The 23,068-nt window shown below is 32.3% G+C and overlaps 2 protein-coding genes across 2 annotated transcripts; both read right to left on the bottom strand.

Moving 5' to 3' along the window:
• Window positions 1-332: 332 nt before the first annotated feature.
• On the bottom strand, window positions 333-5,028 carry LOC132724322 (insulin-like growth factor-binding protein complex acid labile subunit). Its single transcript, XM_060709164.1, has 4 exons — window positions 4,872-5,028; window positions 3,501-4,272; window positions 2,905-3,120; window positions 333-1,260 (listed from the first exon to the last, which is right to left on the bottom strand). The coding sequence occupies exons 2-4, from the start codon at window positions 4,266-4,268 to the stop codon at window positions 820-822; spliced, it is 1,425 nt and encodes a 474-aa protein (XP_060565147.1). The 5' UTR covers window positions 4,269-4,272; window positions 4,872-5,028; the 3' UTR covers window positions 333-819.
• Window positions 5,029-13,972: 8,944 nt separating this feature from the next.
• Window positions 13,973-20,594, bottom strand: LOC132724316 (alpha-tocopherol transfer protein-like). The gene is made up of 8 exons (XM_060709157.1): window positions 20,421-20,594; window positions 19,166-19,315; window positions 18,606-18,765; window positions 17,666-17,727; window positions 16,765-16,973; window positions 16,140-16,250; window positions 15,121-15,244; window positions 13,973-14,659 (listed from the first exon to the last, which is right to left on the bottom strand). Exons 1-8 carry the CDS (start codon window positions 20,434-20,436, stop codon window positions 14,517-14,519), a joined length of 975 nt encoding a protein of 324 aa, XP_060565140.1. The 5' UTR covers window positions 20,437-20,594; the 3' UTR covers window positions 13,973-14,516.
• Between the last annotated feature and the right edge of the window lie 2,474 nt (window positions 20,595-23,068).

The following is a 23,068-nucleotide window of genomic DNA, read 5'->3' as shown; positions in this document are numbered from 1 at the left end:
TACTTCTACCTCTGTATTGAACATAATCATAATATATATCTTGACATAGTCTCATAATTCATTATTGAATGGATTCTTTTATTTTTTAACCTGCAGTTGTATGAAAAACGGCATTAAACATGAGATGATTTCGAAAATTGATAAAGATCAATTCGATTCATTTGATGCCAGAAACGACGTCAAAATCTATTCAGATTATGTCAAAAACACTAATTGCACTATATGATGAAGAACATAGACCTTTGTCTTGAAAGCATCAACAAATACTAGCTATAAAATTGAGGACTAGGCTTTACTCAGTAGTCTGAAAGTGTAACATCTCTCACGTACTATAGCACTGGCCAAAAAAATACCGGATGATACAAGGAATACAACAATCAAAATTTTTCAAAATTTCTAAACCTCATTTATTCAGTACTTTAAGTATTATTATATGTTATTGCAACTCAGGATCAATAAACTCTAAATATATTGTATTGTACTCGCAAAGTTGTGTATTCGGTTCAAACAATATTATATCTTTTCAATGTTGTTGTGCCTGTATAATTCTTTACAAATTTTCAAACATGCAAATTGTAGTAATTGATGTATTACACATTCAAAATGTGGTTCGGAAAAAAGAAATATTTTACGTTATGAAGATTGCCTCTTGTCTCTCCGACGGGAAAGCGTAAAATAATAAATGACGTATAAAATATTGAACGATGTTTTCTCATCCGTGTGTCTAGTACATAATTATTATCTGATCAAGCATTTTACATATAAAAGTCTGCTCAAATTTGACATATAAAATATCTATTTGAATAATGAAATTTTGTCCTACATACACACAAAATCGCTTGGTTTAAGATCAATGAAAGATTTTCCTGCGAGCTTGACTGGTGTTGCACATTTGAGAGTGTACGGAAGCTGAATGGTATAAGTGGCATTGTCCAGTGCTTCTCTCAACCATCTTAGGTGACAATCACAATTCCACAAGTTGCCAGCTAGTCTTACATTAGCTGTGCTTGTAAGATGAGAGAAAACCTCAACCTGAAGACTTTGTAACCTATTAAAACTGAGGTCAATGTCGCTTGATTTGAGTGATTTGAATGCATCTTGCGCAATGGTTGTTATCCAGTTATATGACAAGTTGAACCATAAAAGTGAGGTTAACCCGGCAAAGGTATTATTAGTAACTGCAGATAAATTGTTGTAACTCATGTCCAGGTTTTGTAAATCGACCATGCTTTGAAAGGTAAAGTCCTCCAACTGTACAATCTGAAAATATTATGTAAATATGATTGTTCTGCTTCATGATTAAATGCGGAAGGACAAATAGTTGATAGTATAATGATATAAGAATATTAATGAACATGCATGAGTTTAGAAACAGGTATTATAGTATGGTCTATATGATTTGATTTTGTATCAATACTTATATTCACTTCGAAACTACTCTTAAAAGAAAAGTAGTGTACCAACTCAAATTTTTATAATGATAGTAAACACATATGTATGCATCAATATGATTTTTTACTTACTTTTTGTGGATAGTGGATACAATAAATGTACTCTATTAATAACATGACAAAAAAAATAGAATTATGAAATGTTGTTCGTTATTATCTTGTATAATAGAGTATTAACTAGAAATGTGTCATCATGCCAAGACCTTAAAACTATTCAATGTTAACATAAACCATTTTTATACACCGGTAAAGGCACTGAAGTTATTCAGTCTTAACCTTTTGTAAATTGCATATTGCATATTTGTAGCCAAAATAATGGCCACATACATTTCCACAAAAGTATGAGTGCTGAAACTGAAAATTCAAAATTTTTCAAACATTCAAGAAAGATAAGTTTGTCCAAAATCATTGAACCACGACCAAATTCAAACGTGAACTGCTTATTCCTAAGATGTATCTATATGTCAAATTTAAGTTGAATGTGTACAACCATTGGGGAGATAATGAACGGAAACTTAAAATTCAAAGTTCAAGAGAGATAAGTATGTCAGCTATCATCAAACCATGACCAAATTCGAAATTGACCAATGCATTCTTATGACATATCCATATCTTTAATTTGAGTTGAATATGTTGGGGAGATAATGAAAGGGAACTGAAAATTTCCTTTCTTTCAAAGTTAAAGGGGCATAACTCTGCAAAAAATCATTGAATAATGACAAAATTCAAACTTGACCTGTGCATTTGTTTGACGTATCCATATGTCAAATCTGAGTTGAATGTGTAATACCCTAGAGGAGATAACGAATGTAAACTGAAAATTTCATATTATTTTCAAAGTGAAAGGGACATAACTCTACCAAAAATCATCGAACCATGACCAAATTCCAACTTGACCTGCGCATTCCTTTGACATATCCATATGTCAAATTTGAGTTGAATATGTAACACTATTGGGGAGATAATGAACAGAAACTGAAAATTTCACATTATTTTCAAAGTAAAAGGGGCATTACTCTGCAAAAAATCATTGAACCATAACCAAAATCGTACTTGACGTGTATTTTATCATGACATATCCATATGTCAAGTATGCGTTGAATGTGTTGTACTGTTGGGGAGATAATGAACGGAAACTGAAAATTTCATATTATTTTCAAAGTAAAAGGGGCATAACTCTGCAAAAAATCATCAAACCATGACTAAATTCGAATTCTCATGACATATCCATTTGTCAAGTTTGAGTTGAATGTGTTGTACCGTTTGGGAGATAATGAACGGAAACTGAAAATTTCATATTATTTTCAAAGTAAAAGGGGCATAACTCTGCCATGGTAACCCAACCAATATTTTGATGTTTACGTGTTGTTGTTATTTATATATTGGTTATTTCGTGTATTTGAAGCAATAAAAAGAAATAAGTTTCATCAAGAGGAGTCTTTGTAATATTTACCTTGTTTTGATCTAGTTTGAGATCCTGCAAAGAGACGAGTTGTCTAAATGCATCTTTATCCACCACACTGATGTTATTACCACTCATATGTAATTCATAGGGTCCTGTTAAACCAGCTAATGTGTTTCTGCTTAAGTTATTGATGTTATTGTAACTCATGTCCAACGAGATTTGTTTGTCTAACCCATCAAAAGCAAAGTCTTCAACATTTGTGATCTGAAATAAACGTTGTAATATTTATATTCAACTCTGGTATAAACATTTGTAGACTGTTGTTTGTGGATATCTTAGTATGAACAAAGGAAATTTTAATAAATGTAATAACTCCATGGTCGTGTGCTTTTACTTATCTACTCTAAAATATCGTTCTTGTAAAATCTAGTAATCAAATGACTAAACGTGACATTTGTGATTTAATTATTGCCAAAACATGAGTGTGGTAAGAAAAAGACAGATAACGCTATGTTTATTTATGCTTTCTATGTGTTTTTGTTTGTTTTGCAATTCTTTTGAAAGTATTATATGCATGGTTTTATATATAAGTATATATATATATAACAATGACGACATATTCACATGAACAGTAATTTTCATACCATATTTTGTTGAAGATACAAGTATATCAGATTCGGCGTAGATTTGAAGTCATAAGCCCTAAGCTCAAAAATGGCATTGTCGCTGTAATCGACACTTGTAACAGAACTTGGAAGATTGGACACTACGTGTTTCAATTCATTATCAAAAAATGAAACAGAGTCAAGTGCTTGGTTTTTCTTGAATACGTCCAAAGGAAAACTGTCTTCGTTTAGATTGTTGCTATGAAACTCAAGTGAGGAAAGGGAAGGAATATCATCAAATACACCAGCTTCTAATTTCGTTAACATACAGTCCCACAAAGTTAACGTTTCTAAGTTTGGGTAGTTCTTAAAGCTACCAGACTTTAGAGTGCCTAGATTGTTTTCTGCTACACTAAGCTCACCAATATAAGATGGTAACAGCTGTGGGATAGAAGTAGAAACGCCGCCATTGACGACTATTTCATTTAGAAGTGGCAAGTCCAAGGCCGTAAGATTGTAATTCCCCTCATTTGTATTTATTTCCTGAAAGGTGAAGATTTGTAATTTGAAGAGCTTTTCCAGCGGTTGAATATGAATGCGGGATATATTACACCCGCTTAAATCTAACCAATTGGTGTCCTCGGGAATACTTGACGGAACATCAGTGAGGTTAGCACAATCTACTACCTTCATTCCAAAGAAAGTGTCACATTCACATGAGGCAGGACACGTGATATTTTTGGTAACAGCTTGCACGATGAACGGACAAAGCATGTATAGAAAACAGGAAAATCGTCTTACAGACATAGTTCTGAAAATATAAAAACAGCAGAATTGTTAAAATGAATATAATGTTTTTTTGTTGTTGTTGTTCGGTTTAAGTCACACCAACACTTTAAAGGTCATATGGCGACTTTTCAGCTTTATTGTTTGAAGAAAACCCTAACCCTAACTATAAGACCTCATGTGAGCCTCTGTACATTATCTTAAGCACAAACTGGCACCTGAGTAGAGCCACAGACATTCCATATGCTAGTTTGATAGTAAGATTGGAACCCACAGGTGAAGGGCAAGTAGTTCGAGGTCAACAACCCTAATAAGCTTTACTTGTGAAGAAAGACCTCATGTGCTCTTCTATCGGCCATGCACGTCTCATAAAACATACTCTTCATTTTTGTTTATTTCAGTATAAATCAATTGTATTGTTCGAATCACCGGTTCAAATGATGAAAAGGTGGTGTATGCTTTGGTACCTTAAATAGTATAATCATATATATGACCATTGTTATAAACAGTCTAAATTAAGTAATTTACATTGTAAGTTTTAATAATGAGAAAAAAGAAATAGTTTTAAAGAATACTTGCATGTAATGAGAGATGAGTTAAATTATTAAATGAACTGAAATATACTCATCAATTTTATAATCCGTTTTGTGTTTCAAACTTGCGGAACGAATATCTTTTGTTTGATCTTAAAAGAATAAGCGTAACGTGCCTGAAAAATTCCAACTTAACTATTTGTAGAAATAGGAGCAGATTTCCCGTTTTATTTATGTATGAAATTAAAGAATATATACATCAATGGAAAACTTGAAGGCTAATACCAGCGGATCTAGGAACGCATATCATCAAAATAATTCACGCTGATAACAACCAATATACAGAAACAAAGTGTTGTATTACCAAAACAAAAAATGGAATTCTTTATTTTAAGGTCAAACACTCCACCGTTATCTTTTTTTTGTCTGTCTAAGCTGAATGAAAGTTTATGCTGTTTTGATAGATACACTTATCATAAATGATTGTTGATTGTATACTCAGTATGACTTTAATTTGCAAATTAAATTTCAATTTCTTATTCGTGAACTAAACACTATTAAATGTTTGTTAATTAAAACTTTATCCGTCTACCTATTTGGTGAACTTTGTGTTATCATAAAAATATTTCTTTACAGATCCTATTTTACACAAGCATGGCCATAGTGTTGAACCGGATATGCTACACGAATGAAAGACAAATACTAAAAAATATGTACTCTGTCATTAAATATCGGTACAAACTACTGAGTAGGGTGAACGTAACTAAACACCAAAAAAAAACAACATTTTATAAGACATTTTTAACGTGTAACCTGTTGGGACTGGAAATGTTAAGCCTTTGACACTAGTATGGATCTAGACTAACATGCACATTAGTGCAGTCTGACCAGGCTTTGGTCCAATATTAGATTAGAATCTGAATAGTCTTTAATCATATTAAAGATGCCAACAGTTAACAATGTTTTTACACTATGGAGTCTTTACAGACATAATTGGTATCCTGTAGCCTACATGATAAATGAGTCAATGACCATGAATGTTCATTATAATAAGAGCCACCGCCGGGCTTGAGCAACGCTCGACTTTTTACTTTTTCTATACACGCATTTATATATATACGCATCTATATATATAAATGCAGGTAGAACTGTTCAAGTCTTGTCAATTGTATATATCGCCGTCCAGGAACGGCGATAATGAGGTCGGACTACTTTACAAAATCGCACTGCGCTGTTAGGAGCAAAAGCGGGTTACATTTCATCCATTGAGTAATTCTCTATAATGGCGGATTACTGAGTAAACCTCACTATGTGTTTTTAATTTGTTATGGTCGTCAGACCAAACAAATAATGGTAGCGAAATTTCAGACCTTGATGTTCTTATTTGCAAATGCCGAAAGTAGTCCAAACTCCTTAAAGTACGGTGTCCTTATCGTGCCATTTAGAATGTCGTCCGTCGCGTCTAAGGGTAGACACACGACAATGCGAAGTGACATCGCGACAATGCGAAGCGACGCTCGACAACGCGAAGCGATATGCGACAATGCGAAGCGACGCTCGACAGTGTCAAACGATATGTCGCACTGTCGCCTAGAAATGTCGCGGTAAAAAAGGGCGACATTTAAGAAATGTCGCTTCGCGTTGTCGAGTGTCGCTTCGCATTGTCGAGCGTCGCTTCGCGTTGTCGCGATGTCACTTCGCGTTGTCGCGATGTCACTTCGCGTTGTCGCATTGTCACTTCGCATTGTCGAGTGTCGAGGTTGGTAGAAGTGCATACCACGACACTCGACAATGCGAAACGACAACGCGACAATGCGATACGACGCTCGACAATGCGAAGTGACACTCGACATCGCGAAGCGACATTTTTAAAATGTCGAGTAAATGTCGCGTTATTTTTATGATTTTTACACCGCGACGCTCAACATTGCGAAGCGACACTCGACAATGCGAAGCGACACTCGACAACGCGAAGCGATACTCGACAACGCGAAGCGACACTCGACAATGCGAAGCGACATTTGGAATAATATCGTATCGCATTGTCGTGCGTCTACCGGTGCTTGGTCAGAATTTACTAACTCACCGACAAACGGTGCGATCATGGAAGGGGTCGCACTAAACTGCTGACGAATTAGCTGACGATATAGATATATAGGAAACTGCTGACCAGTTAAATAAAGAAGGATTATCGGAAAATGCTGACCAGTTACACAAAGAAGGGAAACATTGAAGGTGTGAAGATATATAAACACGCCGTAGGGGGTAATAAAAAGATGGGAAATTACTTTTATTCTTTTAATTATATTTTTAATTTTTGCATTTATATGACTATGTTTATAAACTAAATTAATATATACATTTAAAGTACCATAATATCATACATTTTAACACGGATTAACATTACTACATGTAATATAAATCCGTGATTTTAAAAGGATATATTAAACAGCTTTTTATACCACTAAAGATATGCAAAAATTTGAATTAATGTTTTATAAAGAATTATGATGTTATGAGTTTTATCAAAATCTCTTGTTAGTGATATTTCAATAGAAAAATCTTGTAACGGAAAAAAAATGTATTTTCAAAAGCAATAATTGCAATTTGAATTAATATTAAATAAGTCAGCAGTGTTTTAACTTAATTAAATGTCGACAAAATTTTATACAATGTATTGAATTTCGTACATTATAAAATGAATTAAAATTTCACGACAAAATATATTTTTTTCTATATTTCTAACTGGTCAGCAGTTTCCCTATATATCTAACTGGTCAGCAGATTCTACTACATGTGTATATGTTTAACTGGTCAGCATTTTCTCGCCTGAATGTAAAGAGCGTTAAATTTGCTGACCATATAGAATAAGAAGACTTTTACGGCTTAAATCAATTTGAAATAATATTAATTTGGTCAGCAGTGTTTTTACTTAATTAAATGTCGACATAATTTTATAAAATATATTGAATTTGCATACATTATAAAATGAATTACAATTTCACGGCAAAATATATTTTTCTCTATATATCTAACTGGTCAGCAGATTCTACTATATGTTTAACTGGTCAGCATTTTCTCGCCTGAATGTAAAGAGCGTTAAATTTGCTGACCATATAGAATAAGAGAGTTTTACGGCTTAAATCAATTTGAATTAACATTAAATTGGTCAGCAGTGTTTTTACTTAATTAAATGTCGACATTATTTTATAAAATATATTAAATTTGCATAATGAGTAACAATTTCGTAGCATTTAAATATATTTTTCTCTATATATCTAACTTTTCAGCAGATTCTACAATATGGTCAGCATTTTAATAACATATTTTTGACTGTTTATTGTATTTTGTCATAGATAAATCAAGAATGACACGTCGCGTGTGAAATCGATTTTAATATGACCTTGGGGCATATCGATCTCGATAAATTATCAGTTTAATGGATATCTGTGGAAACATGTTGTTTATAATGTAATAAAAGCTTATTAACTATAACAATTAGCACATTATTAATTTTTGTTCAATATTACTTATACAATTATACGAACAACAAATAAGGAAACAGAAATCACTTTGTTTCATATTTGCACTAAATACGACATAATAATTATATTTTGTTAAAATATACATTACGTATATGTACATGTATATATTTTAACCTATGATGCATAGTTTTATACATACTCGAAACAAATTATGATTTTTCGTACACAATATTTTGACTCCATTTTTAAAATTTTAACCAATATATAACACATAGAAGAAAATTCATTAAGGTACTTAAATAAAATATTATATCAAAAGAAATTGAGAAATATACAGTATATATCAATTTAAATTTTTATAATTAATATGTATCATTTGTAATATTGACATCTTGAAAAACATTTTATCAAGTATATTTCTCGACCTCGCCTGTAATATCACCAACGGCAATTTGACACCTTCATTGTTTTCCCTTCTTTATCTAACTGGTCAGCAGTTTTCGATAATCCTTCTTTGTTTAACTGGTCAGCAGTTTCCTATATATTCTATATCGTCAGCTAATTCGTCAGCAGTTTAGTGCGACCCCTTCCATGATCGCACCGTTTGTCGGTGAGTTAGTAAATTCTGACCAAGCACCGGTAGACGCACGACAATGCGATACGATATTATTCCAAATGTCGCTTCGCATTGTCGAGTGTCGCTTCGCGTTGTCGAGTATCGCTTCGCGTTGTCGAGTGTCGCTTCGCATTGTCGAGTGTCGCTTCGCAATGTTGAGCGTCGCGGTGTAAAAATCATAAAAATAACGCGACATTTACTCGACATTTTAAAAATGTCGCTTCGCGATGTCGAGTGTCACTTCGCATTGTCGAGCGTCGTATCGCATTGTCGCGTTGTCGTTTCGCATTGTCGAGTGTCGTGGTATGCACTTCTACCAACCTCGACACTCGACAATGCGAAGTGACAATGCGACAACGCGAAGTGACATCGCGACAACGCGAAGTGACATCGCGACAACGCGAAGCGACGCTCGACAATGCGAAGCGACACTCGACAACGCGAAGCGACATTTCTTAAATGTCGCCCTTTTTTACCGCGACATTTCTAGGCGACAGTGCGACATATCGTTTGACACTGTCGAGCGTCGCTTCGCATTGTCGCATATCGCTTCGCGTTGTCGAGCGTCGCTTCGCATTGTCGCGATGTCACTTCGCATTGTCGTGTGTCTACCCTTAGACGCGACGGACGACATTCTAAATGGCACGATAAGGACACCGTATTAAAGCGGTTACTTCCCTTCATATGTACATTAACGCCGAAAAATTAAGGGGAGTTCACTGCGTAAAGATTGTCAAATGGCAGGCGCATTAATTTTCGTAACTAAAAAATTGTTCCGGATTGGTCGATGATTTCTAATATTCTGTTATTCTTATAGATATACATGCTTATATTCAGCTCCATGATTATTTACTTCAATGTTAAACAACGTTAAACAACAGGTTTACCGTGAACAAAATATATCGAAATTCATAAGGGTTACAAACTCTAATTTAGAATAATATGGTATTCTTCAGACTGTTCTCTTATAACTCCCCATTTTCGAGGGGTTTACACGCTCGCTTTAGAAGTGAGAGGACTGGAGTTCATATCCCAGTTCAGGCAACTCATGTGATTTTTTTATTGTTTTTTGTTTGTTTGTTTGTTTTTTTAATTGTTTAAGCCAAATAAACATTGAATTCAATATCAGTGTTGCAATTAGTCTTATAGCCAATTTACTGTGGTTATAACACTGGAAACAGCATTGGTGACACTATACAAACAAATTGGTTTATAATCTCACAACCTTCACCTTTCTGACATTCTGAGACCCAAACAAATTCAGCGCCTTCTGTGCTTTGATTATAATAGACACCCGTATTTCCGCTAATGTAACTTTGTTAAATACTGACTTTGCGATACATTAGGCTCAAGAAAACAAGACATGGATTTATTACATACTTAAAAATGAAATATTGACAAATATTGATAAAATAAAATGCGTATTTTCTTTTTTCCGTATTTTCACTGTGAAAATTTATTTTTCACTGCAGTGAAACATATCTTCCGTATTTTCACTGGTGTCTTGCCAGACTACTTTCTTTTAAATTCTGTCAGTGCACAAAATTTAAGGGAAAGTCTTTCAAATTGTAATGTCAAAAAAGAGAAAAATGTATATAATAAACAGAAAATTCAAGTTTTTTCTATAAATACATGATTTATTTTCATCTTGTGGCATGAAAATTACCATATTTCACTTGTGGCTACCGCCACTCATGAAATATTTATTTTCATACCACTTGATGAAAATAAATCATGTATTTATAGAAAAAACTTGAATATCCTCTATATATCATACTTAGTTCATTTGACGTAAGGTTTGCACGTGTCTTTTGTAAAAATCAGTTTCTGCTTTGTTCAGATCTTATACGTTTATCTCGACATTTCGTTATCTCGATATTTTTTGGAAGGTCCCGATGTCTTCGAGATAATAAGAGTCGACTGTAATCCTTCAAATATTTTGAATTTTGCATGTTTTATTTATAAAACACTAACGTAAAGAAAGACAATTTTACTGTAATTTATGTATCTTATAACAATACATACAGTACCCGTCACGCTAAACAATTACATTTATACTTTATAATGAATTCTACATTAGGTTAGTGAATATAGGGTAGTTTAAAGGCTTAATCACTCAGTTGAATTATATAGCGTTTTAAATTATATTTGTTTCTTAAACCACGCCATTTATAATGTGTTGTGTTTTTCTTATTTTAGTTTCAGCATTGTTGAAGACATGATTGTTTTTTTATGATTTTTGATTTGTTTTAATATGTTTTCCACGTATTTTGGCAAAGGCTATCTTCATTTTAAATAACACCGTTAAGAATAAATATCTTAAATTCAATCGACTGAAAAAGTCAATTGATGGCACTTAATTTCCATATAATACCATACAAAACGAGACAAAAACAGTGTTTTGAGTTGCTCCATATCATGTGTACATGTTTGCAACCAACAAATAAATCATTTTCATTTCCGTTAATATATGCTACAAAAATGAAGAAAGGTAAAAATAATCTCAAAAGTAGGCTAGGGCTTGAACCGCCGACCACTTCCGTATTAGGCAACCACTTAACCACCTTTGCTATTCCAGATGTGATGACAGTATGCGTATTTTAAAAACATAACTTATATATTCAATGTTAATTATCGTATATTTCACGGACGAAACCGGAGAGGGATCAACTATTTTAATGAGTGTTATATGAGTATTCATAATTGAAAGGTAAATAAAATAAAACTATAACAGAATACATAATAACAAAATAGTTATATAGACGTTTTCATATTGATAACTTACATTTTATAAATAATACCAAAATAAATCATATAAAATAAAAATTATGAAAGAAAAACATATTTAAATTGTTCATAATTAATTTTTGAATTTTGTTCTTATCCTTATCACATCCGATTTGATAAAAAAAAACATTTTTTTTTTTAAATTTTACTTGTTTGTTTGCTTGTTTTATTTATTTTTTTTATTATTTGTTTTTATTCATAACAATTACTGGATTCGTTCTCAAAAATGTGCGTTTGTTTAAAAGAATAAAAATACTATTCCAATACATTATTACTAGAAAAACAAGTATTTTCTTTCCATTTTCTTGATTCCAAAACGGCATCATGGGACTCGGCGTGACGTCATATTGTTTAAAAATAACAGAATACCGTTCGTATCGATTTATTCAGGGAAATATACATAACACATACTACTAAATTGTCACATATATCTACCTATTATCATATATATATAAAACACACAAAAATAATTATTATCTATTATATTTAGTTGTATGTTGAAATGGCACTAACCTTTCATGTTGTGGCTTCTATTGAAACCGCCGTATGAACACATCTGCAGATGATTCTGGATCCAAAATCATACAATTTAACGTCGAGTGTTGGATTCTAATGAAACCTAGTGCTAGGGGGCTTGAACGGTAGCCCTTACTTTGCAGTACCTTTCCTAAACAGACTCAGTTAAACTGAGCCTTCAACATTTTCAATTTTGCCGTTTTGGATGTTCTTCATAGGCGTTTTTTCTATACGTTGGTATCCAATTGCTCTTCAGTTTTGTATGTGGAAAGTAGCGCTTCTAATTGTACATGTACTTGTCTTTCAAAGTAAATACGTAATGTGTGTGTGCGTGCGTGTGTACGAAGATGGAACAATAGGTAATGCAATATGGTAAATATATATTTAACAAAAGAGCAAATGTTCCACAATTTTCCATTTTAACCCTCTTGAATAATCTCCTCCTACAGAAATACAAATCCATTTTTCAAATTCTTCAACATAGACCTCCTGAGGTATACCTTTCAATAACTGAAAAATGGTCGACTCAAGTCCATTTCTTCTCTTGTAGCAATAAAATAGGACTTTCCAGTAAAGGAAACAGGAAAAGATCACAGGATGCCAAATCTGGAGAATATGGTGGATTTTTATCTGGAAAAATAAATCGATTACAGTAGTTCCTGTGTGTACATGTAAAAAATATCAGACCTTTCGTACCAGTCGAAGGACGAACTTTTAAGTAATTTTCAAAAATAAATTTTCACGGCATCTCTATAATACTTGGATTTGACGAACATGACTTAGGACAACAGTTCCACGGGTATTTTTAAAAATAACGTACGTAATTTTCGTGACACTTGTGAAACGTTTGGCAATGCATGGTCGACGAATATTTTTCGTGGCCTAAATCTTATTGTTACACTTGCGAAGTGGTGTAAAATAGTGAAACCAGCTTTCATCATCAGTCCGTATTTTAATAAAAAAAACTGCGACTGTCGTATTTAGGAAACATTTCAGTAACACTCATCTGGAACGTGACGCAAATGCAAAGATTGTCTCAAAATTCAGTGACAAATACTGTCCGTAAAGATTGAAGACAGGTACCGGTATGTCTTTTTCAAATAAAATGTTACGATCAAAACACAATACCGCGGTATATTCTTTTACTGCCAGATGTTAAAATATTGTATGGTCACAATATGCCTTTTTTCTATGAAAACAAACTGGAAATGTTTGCTTACTAATTCTGTTTTCATTTCTACGGCGAAATTTGCACTTTGCTTACATAATATAATTCCACGTCTTGAAATTAACAGGATTTTAACTATTTCTCGTGTACTTGTTTGTACGGCTTTAAAAATCTTACTACAAAATTTTACAATAACGATATTTAACAATTGTTTCCGCACAGGGCTGTGCTGTGTCATAGAAAGTCTTAACTTTAGGACTAACTCAAGGTCGTTCCATTTAATGTTTTTACCTTCAGTCAAACTCATTTTCCTGAGAGAATAAAAATTTAAAAAAAACTTTTATTCGCAATGTGTTATTGCTCATATGCATTGAAAAGAGTAATAAAATACGAGTCATAAGTAACGACGCTTTTTCTTTTTGAAACGCCAAGTTGTCTCAGTTTTGATCTTAAGACTGATTTCAGACTTATTTTTAGTTCAATATAATTCAACATGTAAGATTTCAGACTTAAGACTGTCTGTGAAACGCGGTCCAGAATTAAAGTGATGTTTGTTTTATATATCATCTATCATAAATTTCATTAAAGTGTTAGATAAAGAGAAACAACAATTCTTTGAGTTGCACTTGCATTAATTTAATCCATTTGCATTGATATTTTAATAAAATTAAATCAAACATGAAACTGTTAATAACATTTATATTTCACATTCATGATTCGTTTAAAATTAAGTCCTTTGTTACACATTAAGTCCTCCATTACAAATCTAGTTTCCGTTACACATATATAACCCTCCGTTACAAAAGTAGCCATCCATTACACATTAAGCCTTTTGTAACAGCGATCAATTACATATTTTGTATTTATCATATCAGCTTTTACATCTCCTTACAATTCACATATACAATCAGTAAATCAAAAACATGTAAAGTTTTTTAAGATATGCATACGTTCATACAATCAATTAAAACGTAAGCATATGTTTTCACCTGAATGGATTGATTACAATTTCACCAAGTTATAAATAAAACTTGACAACACTGGGTTGTAACTTCTATTGAATATTTTCCAAGGTTATAACGTATGAACATTTGCTAAGGAGAGAAATCTCTTGCATAAATTGCACGAATGTCACGCGTAAGTTTTTGTCAGTCTACAATTCTATCAGTCTACGTTTAGTTTTCTGAACGAAGCAACTGGTGTGTCATCATTTTTACGTGCCTTTAAGTCCACTCCATACTCGTCACTGGAGAGATGTTTTATATATTCACGGAAATCATTGCTCTGCATGTCTGCCAACATTTCTTCTGCAAAAGTAAATTACAAAGAATGTTTGAATTTAATCTTTTAATGGATTTTTTGAACCACATTTAAAGCAAGAATATTTGAAAGTCATCTAAATTCAAAGAATTTAATAAACGTCAAAACTTCGAGCATTGAAGTTTTTCTCTCTTTCATACAATTTAGTTAATAATTAATTAGTTGATTGAACCAATGCTTGCATGCGCGAAAGATGTTGTAAACATTCAAGTGACCAAGTTTATTAGAAATAATCAGTTTTGTGCTTTTGCATTCGTAAATATTAAAATTAATATCTTCTTAAGCAGTATTTTCAATATTACATTATTTCTTGTGTCAATAAAAAATCACTAACTTCATGCTTTACTACCAATTTATTATAACAATATATATTATCCGAGCCGATGTACACACCCGACACATATGCTGCCTAAAACATATTAACAATTATTAAAACTTATACACATACCGACTATTTTCTCACATGAGCCGACATTAGGACCTTCATAATCATCAGGGAGATACTCGTCTGGTAACACGGACATACCTATCTCCTCATACACCTTTGTTAATCTTCGTCCATGTAAGAACATCTATAAATAATAACAAATATCTATAAATAGTAACAAAATATCTATAAATAGTAACATAATATCTATAAATAGAAACAAAATATCTATAAATAGTATCAAAATATCTATAAATAGTAACAAAATATCTATAAATAGTAACAAAACATCTATAAATAGTAACATAATATCTATAAATAGTAACAAAATATCTATAAATAGTAACAAAACATCTATAAATAATAACAAATATCTATAAAAAGTAACAAAATATCTATAAATAGTAACATTATATCTATAAATAGTAACAAAATATCTATAAATAGTAACATAATATCTATAAATAGTAACACAATATCTATAAATAGTAACAAAACATCTATAAATAATAACAAATATCTATAAATAGTAACAAAATATCTATAAATAGTAACATAATATCTATAAATAGTAACAAAATATCTATAAATAGTAACAAAACATCTATAAATAATAACAAATATCTATAAATAGTAACAAAATATCTATAAATAGTAGCAAAATATCTATAAATAGAAACAAAATATCTATAAATAGAAACAACATATATCAGGAAGATACTGTCAGGCAGCGCAGTCGGGCCTTTCTTTCGTACACATCTATCAAACTTCGTCCACGATGAAGCAACAATCATCTCAATATTAACAATATTACAATATCAAATAGTAGAAAATATTTATCTTTAGTAACACAGCGTCTATATATCTATAAATAGTAACAAAATATCTAAAAATAGTAAAATATGCATAACATGAACTTATCACGCGACAAAGGTCGGAAAATAGTAAAAACTCTCAGTCTGTAACAATAAAATATTATTTTCAGCATCACACTCAGCTAAAAGTCGCAAGTAATTAGCATAGGTTAAATATAAGCTCACCCTATCTTTAGTTTTTTGTTTCATAAGAGGAGAGAACAATGCATACATGGCATCGAAAAACGATGGTTCATTGTACAAATGTAGACCCTTCATTCTAGCTGGTAGCGAATTCTGTAAAAAAAGAACATCAGTTGTTTAATCAATCTTTCTGAGCTTTGTCTTATTTTTATGAAAACCTATAAATTCGGAAATTGTTATAAAATGTACAAATTGCGTGAGTAAACTTTAACTTAGGCACTTACTATTCACATCAATTGTCTATACGACCTAACTTATCAATATTCGGATGATTTTTTTTGCTGTGTACCGGAGAAGTGTTTTGGTGATAAAAAATATTTAAAAAAAAATGTTTTACATAATACATCCGAAATTCCATTTGGATTAAAAATATTTGATATTTTAGTTTACTCATCAAAAGGAACATTATTGCGGCTTTTACAATTTAATAGATAAAAAATCGCGTTGTGTCGCTTTTTGGAACAAAACATAAATGTCTCGCACAATCTGATTGGATGTTTGCCTAAAGCGTTTATTAAAGTTGGTTTGAATCTATTTGTGCCCCGCACCAAAATCAGAACAAAATATAGAACATGGAGCAAAAACGTCACTACAACTATAACTAAACCTGATAAAACTGCATAATTCTTTTTCCATTTTCTTGGTTCCATAACGTCATCATGTGACCCATCGTGACGTCAGTGTTGTCTATAAATACCACAATACCGTTGACTTGTATATTTTCGTCTCTGTTTGCCCAGTCGCATATCAATGTAATAGCTCTGAAAACATTGTCTACGCCCCATTTCTTCTTAACATCATTTAAATCAAGTCGAGCTGAAGTAAAACTATCAAATGTAAGATTAATTATGCCGAATCCGAAGTTTAACGGAAAGAGCCGGGCAGATGCGATTAGATCGGACGATGACCATTAAAAAGGAGGGAGCATTTCACAATGAAATGTTTGCAATATTTTGGTAGAGTCAAATCATTTATTTACCTCAAACATTTTCCTTTCATTTTACTCTTAATCAATCGCAGTAGCAGATTAGCATTTATTTATTTAAATTTATCAGAATATGTACTTTACAAAATATTCAGCATAGAAATGCGAAAGTGAGTGTTCTTTGGCATGTGAATAAAAATCTGAAAAAAGAAAGTAAGTAGACTATAAGGAACTTGCAGACTCAGTTTGAAAAGAGTCTGACCACGATATTCAGCGACACTAAAGTGCAACGCATCTTACACCACCCTAGCACCGCCTAAATGTATTAGAGCTAATCACCTTGAAACACCATTAAAATAAACTACTGAGCATCTTTTTTAACTTTCTGAACTTGTAACTTTTATAAATGGTAGAAAAATGTTGATTCTTACAAAAAAACTATTCCAGATTCGTTTAGAAAAATAGATCCATTATCTTCATAGTGATTCGTTCACTTCCATACAAACTATGGTTCATTATGTGTTAGCCATCATAGTGTTAACTTTTGCATATATGTTGCCAAGTAACATAACAAGTAACTTACCAAGTTTCTCTATGATGACACGCCTACCATGTTTGTCTAACTCCTTTGGTACAACATAAAATCTGAAGCAAAAAAGAAATGGTTAAGCATGTTTCTTAATTCAAAGCTTCGCCATTTTCATGTTTCAATGTTGAGTCCTGCTTAAGCCGGTGCTAGGGAGAGTGAGCGGTTACTTGCACTTTCCAAATTAAATTATGTTCGATCAGCCACAAAGATGGCATTTTGTTTTGTCAACTTGTGACGCTCATGAGAAGGCATTAACAAAAAGCTGATATTCGCATAATGGTTTTGTAAGTATTGCAAGGAATTAGAAAACTGGAAACATTCAAGGATCAGACTATAGGGGTAAGTTCAAGCTTACGTTCACGACCCCACTAGCAACGGCTTAAGCAGAATTCAATATCGGGCAAAGGTATAAATTTATAATCATACCAAAACTTGAATAAAGTCCTAAATTATTCAACTGATATACTTGAGTTTGCGATTCAATATTAAGTCATACATTGTATAAATTGAGTTCATATTATCTAAAACATTATAACAGTTATTTACGTTTCAGTGTCAATAGGTAACAGAAAAGACAAGATCATCAGGACAACTTATACACCGACGTGCAACAAAAACTAATTGTACGGGTGTTTTTTGTTTCCCCCCTTTGCTTAACTTATAGAGTTCAGAGGGATTGACAACAATGATACAAGTGGCAACAATCGACACAGATTAAATGAATCTGGTAATCAGGTAAATGTCCGCTTGCTCCGGCTGAAGTGGTTTTCTTCAGAAACTTAAATATTGGAATCCATGTGAAGAAACGTAAATATTACATCATTACATCAATATACGGTTGAGACATGCACTATACACTAAACTTGAAATTTTCTTGAAAAATAGATATTTTTAAATATGCATTGGCAGCAAAGTTATGATCAAAGCTATATACCCAGTTTTGATAATTTCCTGTATAGCCGGTTCACTGGGGTCAACATTTCTGTACCATTCTGGTGTCTTTGTCTTACACGTCCAGTAATTCTCCAATGTTTTCCTCGCCTCAAGTTGGCTGAACTTTCTCGCTCTTAGAAATCTCAACAGAAATTCAAATTCTAAAAAAAGAATGAACAGTAACAGTCAGTAAGAAATAAACGGAAAAGAAATTGCATAATTTACAATAACAGATACCAAGATGAACATTTCTCGTGGACCAGCTGCCAGCAGTGTGGACCAGCCGCCAAAAGTGTGGCATAAAAGGTAATATTGAAAGTTAATATTGAAAGTTTTTTTAAATCTCGGCGTATGTACACATATCAATAAAATCATGTTTGCTTAAAACCGGTGCTGGGGGGGGGGGGGTAGACGGTGACAACAGCATCATCACCCAGTATGATCTGTTGACGGATTAAATCAGGCTTGCGACATTTTCAGCTTTTGCCGATGTCTATTGGAATTGTTTCTTTTACTTGTATTTTCAACAACAAAAAATATGATGTGAGAACGCTATTTTACCTGTTGGTGTTTTCAGCCATTTTTGTTGTAACACCCACTGTCTGAATGATTGCACGGCAAGAATTCGGTCTGTGTCATTCAACTCGTTCAGTTCTTTTTTCGCTTTCTTCTGACTTTCTTCATTCAGTTTACTGACAAACTTGATATCATCTGATGCATATAAATATAATACGTGCACATTGTATGACATGAATAAATTAACACCTGCACTTAGTATATGTCATGGTTTCAATATGAGAGTAAAAATAGAGGGATATTAAATGTTCAAAGCACAGAAGAGAAGGTATCACTTACGCAAAGTTAATCTCCGAGGTAAAAACGGAGATTGATAAATATTGCATAAGTGATAGTTATTTATTAATTGTTTTTAGAGTGGTTTCATGTGTAAGATCTACAAATATATTGTATGAACATTTGTCAGTATCACTGAAATTACTCAAGTATGTAAAAATACACCATATAAGTGAAAATCTCATAATCATCTTAAAGTCACTAAATTTCCATAATTTTTTAAGCGGGTACAACTATATGGTGGATACGAGTGTTTTCACGGACTTTTGAATTAATACGTTAATGTTGAGACCATACTCGACAGTAATTGCTTGTTAACTTCACATGGTAGCTAAAATGCTGTTCTATCTATGTAAAACTTTTTTAAAATGTTCTATATATAAATGCCCTAGCTTTGTCCTGTGAATTTTGAACAGTCCATTCATTTTAACAGCGATTTGAAAACAAAAGTCGCCTTACTACTTTACTTATAAAATGATTGACTGGCTCAGGGTAGTTCAATTTTAAAGAACAGAACATATACTTAAGTTTACTGACTACATGTTATATAAATACACACTTTATTTTAATGTATTTCATATTTGCTGCCGTTTATTTTTGTTACAGTAAAATCATATGTTATGGCCCCTGTGCAAATATAATTTAACTACTTTATATCATTATACATTCAAAATATTGTTTTTTTATATCTGCACACTGCGGATGCGCAGGCTGGACTGGATCCATGCTGGTCGCAAACCCATTATGCTGTCGTGACGCGGCTCAATTATAAACTTGTCAAGTCATACATATACGCTATTATAACATATGTTTGTTTTCCCGGCTGATAAAAACTCTGTCGTGATCGATGAACAGTAAAAAGTTCAATAATACATGATGTATTCTACAGATCTACTGTATATATAGATGTCAACATTTATGTATGAATGGCGTCTAAAAATCAAACATAATAAAGCAATCTTACCTTTTTCAGATGCCATTATCACAGTTATTCCTGTATTATTACAATTCTTTCAAAATGACAAAACTATTTTGATCACAGTAGATTTTTTTTGTTTTGTTATAAAACACTACCCTGTAGCTATTTTTGTGTACTGATCATTAACCACGATTACAACACGGATATACGACGATTCGCTCGGCCAATTACGGGTATAATAAAATTCAATATCGGATTAGCGAAGCTTTGGTGATTAAGGTATTGCATCCACGAATAGCTCTGCTTATTCGACAAACCGACAACTACCGTGCCTAAATACTATGGTAAGATTTTGGGGAGTTAATAAGACTTCATTGCTTTTTTTATCTGTTTTGAATAAATACGGAAATCAACGAAGTAGGTCGTAATTCACGATTTCGTTATGGATGAGAAACATAAACGGCTATGAATGACTAAGCGTATTTGTAAAGTCTTTTATAACATAATTTCAAGTTTAAGTGCATGTGGACTTAAAACGTGACATACAGTTACATAACTGTATAAGGAAAAAAAGTACGCTGTTGAAGACAATTTATATGAAAATTTCAAATTAAGGCGAAGAAAAAGACTTCTTAAACCTCAATGTGATATAGAAAAAACTTACTATAAGTATGTCACAGATACTTGCCGCACTTATTAAGTAGTGTTTTGCCATCTTTTTTTTTACCAAGCTAAGAAAACCCTTTGGCTCAATATAACAACAACACAGGCAGAGCGCTGACACGCGAATCGAGACAGCCCCGCCAGTTAACCCGTGCAGTGTAACAAAGTTAACTACATGTATTGTTTAATTTAAGCAGGTAAAATCCGAAACACGAGACATTTAAAAATTCACAGCATAAACAAACTCATAAGGTAAATTCAGCACCCATTAAGTTACAAATATGAAAGTGAATTACTTTTGCTTTTCATAAACATTTTTCGTGTCTTGTCACATTTTCTAACAAGAGCCAACGCCCAGCGGTACCATACTCGACCTCCAAAGTCAACGCGGGAAGAATATTGTAGTAAAGATTACTCCTAGAAATCAATATTTTCTTGTACAAAATATAACTAAAATTTCATATTTGACATAGACGGTCAAGGTCAATTAAAGATCAAAGTCATATCAGAATAATTTAACATATGTAGGTATTGTTGTACGTTATATGCATTCTTTTGATCAAATTGTAAAAAATAACAGAGTTATGACAATCTAAGCAAATTTTTGTGCACAAGTAAGAAGACAATTCATCCATTTCTTACAGTTATAGCCCATCTTCACTCTTTTCAAAAAGTTTATTTTGTCCAAGTATGAACACTTACAAAGTTATGCAAATTATAGCAAAAATCAAGGAAAATTCAAATATTTGACATTGAAGGTCAAGGTCATTTATGAAATTATGAGTCAAAGTGAATGTCAGTGTAGTCTACTTGGAGATCTTGTCGTCCAAGACGTATGAACACAATCCATTCAGCAAAAAGAAAAATAATGGCCAAAGTTGAAGTTTTTGGACAGCAGAGGCATCAGACAACATGACTGTAGCAATAGCTTTTTTTTCCCTAAAAAGTCGATCTAAAAGCTACTCATTGAGCATTTAGCTCATTACTGCTTACAGCATGTGTATGCGTTCCTAGAGCATATAGTAAAGTGTGGACTGTTTAGGTTATATGGCACTAAATTGAATTGTCTCCACATTAAGACATAATAAGACACCTTTGCTTTTAGGTCACATAATCTATTAAACAATGTCAGCATTTTGTCTGCTAATGACAAATAATCATAGTATTAATCTTGGCGAATCAAAGCCATAACCTTTAACATACTTAATCATAAATGGTGTGGTACAGTAGCTTGCATCTCACTGCTAGGGGAGGTAATCACTGTTCAGTTTCTACATGAATGATAAAACATTATCTCCCTTTGCAAATGTAACAAACATTGTATAAAGCAAGTCAATATTTCTTTTTATAGATTTCCTTTATTCTTCTATGACAGAAATTATTCTTTTTTCATAAAATTTCATAAATAAGTAAAGTGTTTTTAAATATGTACAACAAATTCTGTTTTTTAAACATTCCAGTAAACTCATTCATTCTGAAATATAATATACACAAATATACGAAATAACTTTTAAAATTAATCACCATAACAACTGTACATTACACTCACTGATTTATACACTAGATAGATACATGTGGACAATTTAACATTACTTGATTTTGACATTTAAATTTCATGCTTGTGATATTCAGGTGACAATAAAATTCTGTGACATTCCAATTCACATTACATTTAAATTCCAGTCATTTAAATTCACTCAACAAATTCATGTTACATTTAAGTACACAAGACATTTGAATTAAATCTATGACATTTATATGACAAAGAAATTCACATTTTAAACACATAATTTGTTAACAATAAGCCCCTAACCCCATATCCAACAACCAGACTATTCACAATGTATTACAATAGCCAGTAACAAACTGTACTAATTCCAGTTTTTTGTTTTCATAACTTGATAGTAAATTAGAGGATTTATATAAGTAAAACAAAAACAGATTTAGGAGAAAGAGTATTTAAACTCTTTTCAGAAAAAAAAAATCCATTTTTTTTTTTTTGGAAATATTCTGCACATTTTTCTGTTAAT

This window comes from Ruditapes philippinarum, unplaced genomic scaffold, assembly GCF_026571515.1.
Source record: "Ruditapes philippinarum isolate M1 unplaced genomic scaffold, ASM2657151v2 ctg1036_1_1_1_1, whole genome shotgun sequence".
NCBI lineage: Eukaryota > Metazoa > Mollusca > Bivalvia > Venerida > Veneridae > Ruditapes > Ruditapes philippinarum.
Note: the sequence above shows the minus strand (reverse complement) of the source record. Positions and strands in the feature narration are given on the sequence as shown.

Bases quoted from the DNA above. Each gene is read 5' to 3' on its own strand.
- LOC132724316 (XM_060709157.1), bottom strand. The intron at 16,974-17,665 runs GTAAGTTACTTG...GTTTTACTTCAG, and splicing joins TGTCATCATAGAGAAACTTG to CTCGACTTGATTTAAATGAT. The intron at 14,660-15,120 runs GTATGTGTATAA...TTACTTTTGCAG, and splicing joins CTCATGTGAGAAAATAGTCG to AAGAAATGTTGGCAGACATG.
- LOC132724322 (XM_060709164.1), bottom strand. From the start codon at position 4,268: ATGTCTGTAAGACGATTTTCCTGTTTTCTATACATGCTTTGTCCGTTC. The intron at 3,121-3,500 runs GTATGAAAATTA...CGTTTATTTCAG, and splicing joins TGTATCTTCAACAAAATATG to ATCACAAATGTTGAAGACTT. The intron at 1,261-2,904 runs GTAAATATTACA...TAATATTTTCAG, and splicing joins TCAAACTAGATCAAAACAAG to ATTGTACAGTTGGAGGACTT.